The sequence below is a fragment of the Rhopalosiphum padi genome, chromosome 1 (genome assembly GCF_020882245.1).
Source record: "Rhopalosiphum padi isolate XX-2018 chromosome 1, ASM2088224v1, whole genome shotgun sequence".
Classification (NCBI taxonomy): domain Eukaryota; kingdom Metazoa; phylum Arthropoda; class Insecta; order Hemiptera; family Aphididae; genus Rhopalosiphum; species Rhopalosiphum padi.
In genome coordinates this window covers 60,573,376-60,585,828 of record NC_083597.1, presented here as the reverse complement: position 1 = coordinate 60,585,828, position 12,453 = coordinate 60,573,376, and the positions used below count along the sequence as shown (strand labels likewise).

Sequence of the window (12,453 nt, the reverse complement as noted above, 5' to 3'; positions counted from 1 at the left end):
AAATAACATAAACAAACTATAATGAATGCTTAATAATCTTCCAAAATTAAATTTAAAAAATACGAGTAACCTAATATACCTAATTAAAAATGTTATTTGTGGGCAGTGAGCACGATCACATTAATACACACATTGTCTAAATCAAAACGTATTTACACTTGGACATGCATTAATATTAAGTATAACTGTATAGGTATTAAATATACATAGTCTGAAAACTGTTATTTCCATATCTTCTATAGAGATCAAATCGTATGCAATTATGTAGATACATTTTATTCATTATAATTTATAAGGTTCCTAACAATATAATTACCATTAATTGTCCCGATTATCGTTGATTTTGTACTATTATAAAGAATGAAAATCAAAGTCGTACATATAATGTATATATATATTATATACATAACGATATAAATATGAATTTGTTTTGACATTTATTTGTATTTTGTTTCTAGAATTCTAATATAGCTGCATATGAAAAAACCTTTTTAGGTAAAACTTCGAAAATTAAAAAATAGATAATTGATCATTGTTCTTTCTACGCGCGTCTATAATATTATATACTGTCCTCGCCGCCGTCGGAGTTTAGTTGAAAAAAATGGATGGATGATCATGATGATCATTGAACAGTTATTATTATATTATATTAAATGGCAAATGCAATGTAAGTTAAAACAAAGTAGCCAATTATGGGTAAATATATCTAGTCATACAGACAAACTTCGTGTTATGGCTTTAAAAATTTATAACAAATAATTTACTTGTTCACCACTTCACTAGTAAAATTTGTTCATTTAAAATAGTTTCAACGTTTTTCTTAGTTTGAGAGTACCTACTACCTACATTAATGTTAGTACCGTCTCAGTGTGTAATAAATAATAATGTTACTAATATAATATGTTGTAAACTGGTAATTACATATTATGAACAGGGCTGTACAAAATCATACTGGAATCCACACTCTGCAGGTTGTGACTTATGATTTCATAAAAAATAAAACGTAATTTAAAAAAATATTATCTTAGAACTTTACAACAATATCGACATATCGTCATTAAATAATATTGAATTTTCATTTAATTAATATTGAAATTTTTTAAAAAAATATTTCAATTAACATTGCAGTATAATTATACAATACATTTTAATCAATATTATATGGTATGTTATTTACAATGTAATTCACTTGATTTCCATAAAAATGTTGTTTTTAAAAGTACATATTAACAAGAATCGCTGCAATTTTTAAGCCTATGCCTAATATATATATTTTTTTTTTCGAAACATATAGATATAACAATATAGATTACTTCTATAGAGTATACAATTTAGCTTAACAAATGGAGGAAATTAGATATAATTTATTACATATACGTAATACGTAAGAATGACAAGGCACACAGAACATTGAAAACAATAAGTAAGCATCCTTATACTACTTAACGATTATAGACTCAACGGACAATGAAGCAATTAGACTTCTGAGTTCTGTCTTATGTATATACATTATAGCTTATAGGTGCAATGCAAAGTAGACAAAATGAAGAAACCGCGGTCCACTGATGTGTATTCTTTGGACCACTCCATGTCACTTTGATCATCTCCGTGCAATACAAAGTATTGTAACTTATGTAGGTATATTATTTTAAATATGAAAGCAACGATAATCTATATTTAATGTATTCAAAAAAAATCGTACCAGAGCTCTGTTTATTCTTCAATGTTTAATACTATTATGAGATTTTTTCTTCAAATTTGACTTAGAAAAATGTGTTTAAAGGTATTATAATCAGCGGACTAGTAGAGTATTTATAGTTAACCCCCTTCAATTATTTTTATAGTTTTATTCATTACCGTAAAAAAATATTATCATAAAAAAATATTGACGAATGACAAAATATCTTAAAATTGAATAATGTATTTTTTTCTTTAGAAAAAGCTTAATGAATTTCCCATGTTATTAATCAATCCGAAGGGTCGTATTGAAACTTGAAAGTAATTAAGTACCTATTGGAAAAATTATGGTGATAAAAAAAAATGTCTACCTTTTTTACCTATATACCTTCTTTTAATATATCTATAACAATAAACGTGTACCTATATAAAATTAATTTAACTGATATAAAAAATTACTCAATATAAATTTAAGATTTAAATTAGTTTTAATTTATTCAGTCAAATTGTTTATACTTTATTCCTGTCATAAATATAATCTAAAATTAAGCAAAAATCCTAATATTTTTTTACAAGAAAATTCCCACTTATAAGTTATAAGGTGTATTATAATCAGCCATCAAGTATGAATTCGTGATGAAACTATACGATAATATTTGTGAACAAAATATATCCAGGAAACAGGACACCCTCTTCCAAAAAAAAAAAAAAAAATACGCCACTGTTTGCAATAACATTTATTGTATTTCTAGTTATTTGGTACGATAGCACTAATCTAAAACGATTTCAATTACCGCAGTATAGAAACGAAATCCAAAATTACATACAAAGTTAAAAATAAGGGTTTTCTCATATTTTCTTGGAGACTACAGAACAATTTAAAAGTTCCTTTTAAAGTGCAATCCTAAGTTCAATTTCTAATTTATATTCTTTAGAGGTTCTGTACGAAACTATTTGAGCTTTTAACTGTCTCGAAAAGTTTTTTAGAAAAAAAACACACACCGTTACACACTAGTACTGTCAATACCTAGCTACGTCATGTCTATCGCTTAAAATTTAAAATGTATTAATAATATTTGTTGTACTAACACCAACCTATTTCAGACATTAAATGTCTGTAAAAAATTATTTCCTATAACAATTGTTGAGGTCGTTTTTCACTTTTGTAGATTTCACACAGTATCATTGGTAGGTAGGTACTATTTATAAGTGTTTTGTCTGGTTTTTATAAATTAAAAATACATACGTACATTTATATTATAAATTATTATTGTTCTGTCACAATAAGTGCCAAGTAGGAAGTAAAGGGAGGGAGAGCTATTTCTTCGTAGTTGGAAATAGGTAGTTTACAAATAACCTGTGTGGAAGACTGGAAGAGGACTATAACTTCTTAAAATACCTAAATAAAAATGTTATTGCTTCACTTAGTTCACTTAAATAATATGTTTACGTTTTTTATTATTATAATTTTTAAGATTAATTGGAAGAATTTCTTGTTAAATCTACCTACTTGATTTCTACCAACGATAGAGCCATCATAGTCCCCTGTTCTTTTATTTTTTTTTACAATTTTACATTAAAAATACAATTGAATGTGTCAGATCATTGTGATTTATGATGCACTCTGTATAGCAGTACTTAGGATGGTAAAAGTAGACTGCAGAAAATATATTATAATTTTTATCCGCGATAATTGCATCGTTATTCTATACCTGAAACCACTTTTAGATTCTTCAATCTATTCAGAATCTTGAATGTATGTTTTGATGGTGGTTTCAGGTATAACCATTGATTATAGAATAGACTATTCTATTATCAATGGTATAACTTAATTCGTAAATGTATTATAAATTATCTAATAAGCATTCAATCAAATATCATTATACCAATATCCATTTACCTACTTAATGATTCAAAACTTACAATACCGTAAAGCTCTTTCCCGGTTTTTTATTTTATTAGATTTAAACTTTTCATTATTATTTATTATGTACCTATCTGTTTATATCTCTACAGTTGCTTAATATAGTCTGTTCAAATTCGTAATCAAAATACAGAAGTAGAATCAGTTAAAAATGTATTAGGGGTATGAATTATATATAACATTGTTTATTAATAGTCTCGTAGTTTTTTAATTAAGTGTACCCTCCATTAAATATTTATTTAAAACAAATAAAGAATTATATCCTTAGTATTAAGGAATTAGGAGAGTAGGACTGAAAACTGAGAATCCCGCCTAGTAAGGAAAATAGAAAAAAAATATCTCTTAAAATTTAAAAGTCAACAGCTGCTACTTTGAAAATGAGATTTTTCTTGGCAATTGTTAAAATACAGTTGAGATTCGCATAAAACAACATTTGATAAATATGAAAAATAGTTGTATTAAACTGTTAAAGCTTGCATGAAAGTCAAAACAATGTATAATTTCAAAAGCCATGAATCACCCCTAATGTGAAGTATAAATATAATACCTATACAAAATATTTTTAAAAATGTATTTAAAGTTATTCAATCTTAAAATTAATTTATAATAAATATAGGTATTTGAAGGTATAGTGCTTGATTGGGAAGCAATTATAGAAGATAGGCGGCGAAAAAAATGTAAAAATAAATTTTGCTTCAGAATATTTAATTATAATATATTAGAAGTGGTGACTAGTCTTGTGCAACTCTTGGCATCAAGCTTAAAGTAAAATTATTAACTATTTTAATTATTTTATAAACATTTCTTAACAATGTGGCTTCCTTAGGTTTAATATATGGGTAATAATTTAGTATAATATTTAATAAATTATTTATTTAACATATTTATTATTTATTACATAAATATCTACATGGGAATGCTATGCAAAGCAAATAGCTTACATAATATATAAAATAAATATAACACTTGTATACTAAACATGTTTTCAAATTTATTAAAAAAATCAAGTAATTTTTTTTCCTTGATTTTGCGTTTGCAAAATTGCAATTATTATCTCAATATTTAGAGTTTTGGTTCGTTCTTTTTCTATATTTAAAATTGCTATACTAGATAAATGTTATTTCCATATGAGTTTCTTTTTTTTTACTTTATTGCTAAATTTTTGACCTAAAGCTAATAAAGCACATCTTGGGGTACTACTGGCAAAAAAAATTAAACTCAGTTTGAACAGATTCAAAAAAGTTTTTATTTTATTATGACATTTTTCTGCATCTGAAATAACTAGATTTAAATTATTGCTACAGCAATGGACATACTTGGTTGATGGAACAATATGCTTTATTCTTGTTTGCACTCCTGAATGTGCTCCACTCATCACAGAAGCTCCTGACCACAACATTTTTTAATATCTCAATCAAGTTTCATTTAAACGTCTTGAGTAAGGTTCACATAATCAACCACTGATAGGAATAAATTAAAAATAGTTTCAAATCAAAATTCAATACACTGTTTGAAAAAAAACAAAACAAATTTCACCAAGTACCTATTTTATTTTATGGTACTTTGATTTTGATGTTTAATACCTATACATAATATCGGGGCCCCGTTCACTCCTAATATTTCAAAGAGTCAGAGCCCCGGTGTAATGCACCGCTTGCACCAGTGGTTTATTCAGCACTGATAATATTAATAACAGTAGGTACATAAATACCCAGCACAAAACTGTTCACTTTAGTCTTGAATATTAGTTTTAATACTTTGCATGCTTAAATAATATTGTTTGAGGAAGAAATACTGAGATTCATACATAGGTTAAATTAATGAGCAATAATTTATTTGAATTATTCAATGTACTAATAAAATATTTCTAATTTTTATATAAATCAACAATGTCTTTTTTAGATATTTATTTATATTTGTAAAATAACTACCTATTTAACAGTTTATTTCAGCTTTAAAAATTAAAACTTATGCAAGCCTAGAATTATCTTACTTAATTTTATGAAATAATGGAATACTGTTATAATGAACTTTTCACTTGAAAATGCACTATGTTTCATAGAGTTGATTAAAAAATGTATATCTTTTATTACATGTTTCGGGTTGAGCAGATGGGTATTTTATTTTTATAGAAATAATATACAATAGTATTTATAGTATAATAATATACTATTTAATATATTAAATGTTTTCAATATCTTTAATGTATTGCTTAAGTATAAAAGTTCAAGTTTAACGCAAGGTTAAAGTATTATTATTGTGTAAAAATAACATAAAACAAATAATTAACATACTTTAAGAGTTATGAATTATGATTTATTTTTAAACCAAAAACCTTTTAATAAAAAATATTTAATCCTCCACTTTTTCTCATGGTTAATTGATAGATTAATGTTTAAAATTGTTTAACAGTCTAGTTAAACAGGTAATTAATAATGATTTATTATTGAATTAAGTATTAACCTTATCTTTTCTAATAGTTCCCAGGAAATGTATTTGCATGATGATCATTTTAAAATAAAAGTATGGTGAAATATAAATTGTTTACATATTTCTTTTGATTTTTGAACTTTATACTTTTCTGTGAAGAAATAATATTTGTGATCAAGAGTACATAATGCGTAATGTATGGTAAAACAATATTTTATAATAACTTTGATAATACAAGTATACCGACCATTCATTATATTTGTAAACTTCATAATACAGTAACCTAGTCAATAAGTTCTCAATACGTCAAACATAAATATCCCAATGATTGTTAATTAAAAAGAAATTATCTTTACTGTTTCAAACTTATTATGGTTTCCCTTGACCTTATTTCAAACTACAGCAATGCCATTGATTATAACTACTATGAATTGCTCACTGAGTAATTTTTGGCGGTTATAATGCATTATAAAACTTGATGTGTTTTTGGAATAAGATTTTACAAAACGGGTTTTTAATTAAAATATCAGTTAATTTTTATTTTTTAGTTTGTCAGTCAAAATAACCAATCTAACTTTAATATACATGTATATATCAATTATTCATTTGTAATTATATAATCAAGAATAATATTCAAAATAATTCTGAATTACTTAAGTTTCTCAAGATCTTCTTGTTCCAAACTTGGGTTTTTTAACGGATTTCCAAATTCATCCATCCAAAACCATATTTTATTAGTAATACGGCAATCCCTATAAATAAATAAATATTTAAATAATTTCTGTTGTACATTTTCAATAAATGAATATTTTACCTAAAAGGGGCGTATGCAGCAATTGGATTTCCTTCTTCATAAATAGCTTGTTTTGTAGGATGACCATAATACATTGTTTTATAGGTACGTGATAATGCCCTCACCCATGGACCTAAATGACGTTAACAATTCAAATGATTTGATATAATATGAATATTGAAGACAATTTTTGGTAATTTCAAATTATTATCGATATCAATTTTAGTTTTTGATATTCCAATGCAATATCAACAATAAAAAAAAAATATTATTCTACGTCAATAATAATAGTGATTAATTTGATAATTAGTATAATTACTTAATGTGGCTTTAATAAATAATATCCCAGAAGCACAACAATATTTTTCACAATCCAACATATACATCTTCACAGATTTACGATGAAACTTTGACCATCTAAGGTCAATTTTTTCAAATATTTCTGGAATGTTTTCTAAGTAAACAGGTTCCTTTACTCTAATTCTTGTTTTATCTGATTCTATTTTATTCATAGACTTTGCAAAATCTTTACAATAATTTATCCTAAACATAAACTAATAGGTAAGAATTTATTAAAATATTTATTACATTAGTTATAAATTTTACCTTGATAAATAATGTTCATTACTAATATCAATGTTACCAAGCTTATATGCATCTATAATGTGCAATACTCTTACTCTAAGTTGTCCTAGATCTTCACCTTCTAATTCAATAGCTAGTTCACCATATACAAGTGTGCCAGGACTCATCATTACACTCTTTAAATATTCATTAGAGACCCATTGGTTATTAACTAATTCATATACCTGGCTACCACCTAAACCTATAATAATTGTTTAATTTATAATTTATAATTTAAAATATTTTTGATTAGAAACATACTCAAAAAATATGTTGGAGGTTTAGAATTGTTGAGCAAAACACAATGCCAGTCATATATAGATTTGACGTGTTTCTGTAAATTTTCTTTGCTTAAAAATTCTGGTAATGACTGTAAGAAATCTAAATATTATAAGATATTATAGAAAGTTATCAAATAGCTAAGTATATTCTAATAATATGTAATTCTCATAATATGATTACCTTTTGATCCAGTTATAAGTGAATTGCAAGTATCTTTAGGATCACTTCTAAAAGGGGCACGTCTTACACCATCTTTTACTTCCCACAATTCTAAACATTTTTTTTTTAGATCTTTTTGTCTTTCATCAGCTAAACGTTGATCTTTAGTATAAGCCACAATTTTTGATAAACTCAATGCTTGAATTTGTCCTAATCTAAATTAAAAATACATGTTAGTTTACTTATATGTATTGATGATTTCCTTTTAAATTAATATTATTTGGTACTTATTAGATGTTTTTATAAAGGTAATTTTAATTTAAAATTATTTATAAGAAAACCTCATTATTATTATTTATTTTTTTTTCCAAAATTAATCGACATGCACAACTACTATCCATTAGTCAGTTAGCTATAGTAAATAATTAGTTTTATTCTTCATTTTAAATACATTTAAGCAGAGCCGTGCCGTTAAGATTTGGCGCCCAGGGCAAAATTAAAAATATTCGCCCCCCCTATTTAATTATCATTATGCATTTCAATTTTTTTGGCGCTCCTTTAAACCATGCGCCTAGGGCGCATGCTCCCAAGCCACCCCCCCCCCCCCCACGGCACGGCTCTGCATTTAAGTAAAATAAAATGTATAACACCTAACGTGTGATGATTATAAATTAAAAAAAATTTACTTACTTATTATTAGAATCCCAAAGGTACTTAAAAAAATTAGAGTCTCTTTGAATTTCTTGCAACGGAACAATAGATAGAATATCTTCTTTTGAACTTAATCCATTCCAAGTTAAATTTACACTATATAAATATTGTTTTATATCTTGTATATCATCTAATCTCCACTTACATATTATATATCTAAATGCAAAAATTGTATTTTAAACATATATTGATAACTTAAATATATATTTTATTTAAAATGACCTTTCAGAATTTGCAGGGCGACTCGTGACTGGTTTATAAATACTAATTTGTTTGAAACTTTGGTACAAAAGGTACAATAATCCAGCACTAAATTCAGTGAATATATCAAAAAGTTTACACATAAAATGTCCACCAGGTCGTAAAATACTCAAAGCCGCCAAGGCTTGACATAGATACAATCGTTTAGACAAAATTTCTTGGAAACTTTCTTGACCATCAACTGAAAACCCCTATAAACAAATGTTAAATACAATTTTAAATAATAGATATTGTTTTAGGTTATTATACTACTTACACCATCAGCCATAACAAAATGTACACCTTTTCCCTCAGTCATCTCCATTACATACCTTTCTAATGACTGAATATTTTTTGGTTTATAGATATCACCATCTTCATCATGACCTAAATAAAACAATGTACAGTTTTTATTTTAAAACTTTATAATACTACTATAATATATCAAAATTATTGCCAAATACTTTGCAACTGTAGCGTCATATTTTTGGCAAATTAAAAATCAAAAATTAACATGGTTACTGTTTATTTTACAAAAATTAAACTTTGTATAGATAGTACAATTTTTAAATATTTATACTTACCATAAAAAGCTTCAAATGACTCAGGAGAACCAGCATAAAAGTCATTCAATTTGAAATCATTTGCATTACGTAATGTAAATCCTACACCTTTTGCTTTCCAACTTTTTCTCCATAATACATATTCGGAAAAACCTCCAGGTCCAGCACATATATCAGCAAAATAGAGTAAACTACTAGGACTTGTTAGCATGGATGACTAGAATTATAATAATTATCATAAATAACAATATAATACACAGAAACTATACACATACACCATCATTATATCTAGGATCAGTGAACATAAAATCACATGCCCAATCAATATTGGCCATTTTCATTGCAGCTCGGTTTTGGAATATACCATTTTTCACTGTCTCAAATGGATTTGCTTTAGTTCTAGCATGGCGGAAATCATGGTCATCAATATTATCCAAAACATTCTATATAATATAAAAATTAAATTTTAATATTATAAATAAATAAAATAATAAGATACTACGGAAAATATAAAAATATACCTTGCTACAATTAACAACTTTAAAAATTTCTGAATCTGCAAACTCTGTTGTTTGATTATATGTTAATTTTTTTTCACCAGTTTCATACCAATAATTCATAACATCAATTGATAATGACACTGGATCTTCATTTTCTAACCAATCAGTCACTTTTAAAATATCTGTTGACTATGCAATTGCATATTAAATATTATATTTTATTTTCTATAATTGTCATAATTACTTCTTCTTGTTCAGGATCCCAGTCCAAAACAAAAGATTCTCTTGGTTCTCGTGATGCAAAACCCAAGCCTCTACGACCTTTTTGAGTAGGTAACTGTACTGGATTCACCAATCCCTGAGCATTTTTCCCCAATCCTTCACCTTCTTTATAACCAGCTTTTTTCTACAAATTAAATAATTATTAAATAAATAGTACATACTTTATTTAATTTATTAATTAGTTTAATTAGTAATTAATAAATATTTCATAATAACTCATAATCACCATTAAAGACATTCCCTTGTTACTCTTTTCATTATTTTCAACAGTTCCATACATCTTAGAAGGAGGATCGTCTGATAAATTAGAATCAGAATCAATTGTTCTTGAACAAGAAGCACCACCAGATTGTTCAGGCTTTGATTGTGCCCCATAGTTTGAAAACCCATCAACACTATCACTGTCTGAACTATCTTCAGAAGAAGATAATCTTTTTTTTTTATGTTCTAATAAAAAATTAAAATTAAAATGTTATGATTTATCTATATTAAATATTTAGTACCTAGACTAATATCACTCTTCATAAATGCAACTGGATTATTTAAATATGATTTTTCGAGATTGTTTGGAGCATAGTTGTTAGCATACTTTATTTCTTTTGAATCATCTATAGTTTCATTAGACTGTAAATAATAATATTAAGTGAACTTATGGTTAGGTAACGATCTGTTATAACTTATTAGCTACTGTAAGACCAATATTCACTTTAGACGATGATTGGCTTTTGGATTTAAATTTTGTTCTATATTTGTTTTGTTTTGTTTTTTTAACTTTAAAAACATTATCAGCAACATATGGAAGATCTTCTTGGCTATCATCTTTAGTATAAAACTTTGATGTAGCTCGATCTTCTACTTGTAGAACTTTCAATTTTTTACTCTTATGTTTAAGTACTTCCTCCTCATCTGATGTCGATGAAGAAAAATCACTGCTGTCTGACAAATTTTTTGCCCTAAATCATAATAATTTTAATATGTATAATATAAGAAAATAAATAAATAGATAGCTTCAATACTTACATTATGTTTATTATACAACAAAAAATCAAAATAGAAATAATTTCAAAACACGGCACTTTCTTATAAAAAAATATTACATTAATTAAATGGTCCTGAAATTATGATAGGTAATGCATATTTATGAATACTATCTATATTGTAAAATATTACATGAATTAAAAAACTACCATCTACGTTTTAAGTTTTATAAACACTGAGGATATTAAAAATAAAAATTTTAAGCTCATTTACCAATTGACATTTTTACAACACTAAAGACCATCTATAATGTCATAGATAAAATACGTACGTCACACATAGGTACCTACACAAATATGAAAAAATATTATTTTTTTACAATTGGACATACAGCGTTATTTATAATGCATACAGTAACAATTAGTAGTGTAGCAGCACCTTCTTAATAATTAATAATAATATTAGTATAATATATTAATATCTTTAACTATTCACAAACATAATTTTGAGTTTTGGCATACACAAAACACAAATCCCAAACGAATCAAATGATAATGATTGTGATAGATAAGAATAAACTATTTTTGTATACATTCTTCCGTATATTCTTATCTGTCAAACACTGCTATAGATATGAATAGATAGTATCCATAGACCTATAATATAGGTCTATGATAGTTTCTATAGCCATTAGCCGTGTTAATTATTTTTTTTTAAATATGATGTTATATCACAGAATTCTGTGGTTACATTATGCACGTTTAAAGATATACTTAAGAGATATATTTAAGAGTATATACTATATATATATAATCGTGATATTATGTTACTTTTTGTCTTTTACTTTATTGATTAGCTGATGAATGATGGATGGTATATTTTATATTAAATTTTTGAATTGTTCAATTGTCTTAAAACCTTAAGTCTAGCTACTTTTTTATAGTATTGTAATAAGTACCTAATTAAAGAATTTTTATTTTTTAGTACATGATTTTCACCAAATCCTATAGAGTAAAAATATGAGGAAATCTGAATGATACCCATAATTATTTGATGAATAATAATACTTAAGTATCACTCAGAAAAAATTTTAATATTTAATTAAATTTCAATCCTATATAATGCTTGGATGTTGTCTATAACTATCAACTATTTGAGAAGATATCATACTCTAAGTGATAACGTATAAAAACAGATTTTAATTACCAATGAGATATTTGTTATGCATTTCGTATTAAAGTTTCTGGAAATACTGGAAAATACAAAGTTTTATCGAGATATTCTTTTGTA

At 25.8% G+C, this 12,453-nt stretch overlaps 1 protein-coding gene across 4 annotated transcripts; it reads right to left on the bottom strand.

Annotated features, from left to right (window-relative positions):
- Positions 1 to 6,542: 6,542 nt before the first annotated feature.
- Positions 6,543 to 11,694, bottom strand: LOC132917102 (cap-specific mRNA (nucleoside-2'-O-)-methyltransferase 1). Of its 4 annotated transcripts, XM_060977664.1 has the most exons (19): positions 11,576 to 11,690; positions 11,437 to 11,509; positions 11,206 to 11,297; positions 10,892 to 11,138; positions 10,689 to 10,809; positions 10,412 to 10,632; positions 10,148 to 10,309; positions 9,925 to 10,092; positions 9,679 to 9,846; positions 9,425 to 9,620; positions 9,118 to 9,227; positions 8,823 to 9,052; positions 8,580 to 8,756; positions 7,911 to 8,104; positions 7,710 to 7,829; positions 7,431 to 7,650; positions 7,144 to 7,367; positions 6,846 to 6,957; positions 6,543 to 6,783 (listed from the first exon to the last, which is right to left on the bottom strand). In XM_060977664.1, coding segments are annotated over exons 3-19 (2,775 nt in total). In that variant the 5' UTR covers positions 11,208 to 11,297; positions 11,437 to 11,509; positions 11,576 to 11,690; the 3' UTR covers positions 6,543 to 6,680. The 4 variants fall into 4 exon arrangements, with proteins under 4 accessions (XP_060833647.1, XP_060833646.1, XP_060833645.1 ...); XM_060977663.1 differs by having other exon boundaries at positions 11,206 to 11,336; positions 11,437 to 11,694; XM_060977662.1 differs by having other exon boundaries at positions 11,437 to 11,694.
- Between the last annotated feature and the right edge of the window lie 759 nt (positions 11,695 to 12,453).

Coding starts and splice junctions, on each gene's coding strand:
- LOC132917102 (XM_060977661.1), bottom strand. Junction 9,847..9,924: donor AAGTTGTTAATTGTAGCAAG/GTATATTTTTAT, acceptor TATATTATATAG/AATGTTTTGGATAATATTGA. Junction 7,830..7,910: donor ACTTATAACTGGATCAAAAG/GTAATCATATTA, acceptor TATAATATTTAG/ATTTCTTACAGTCATTACCA.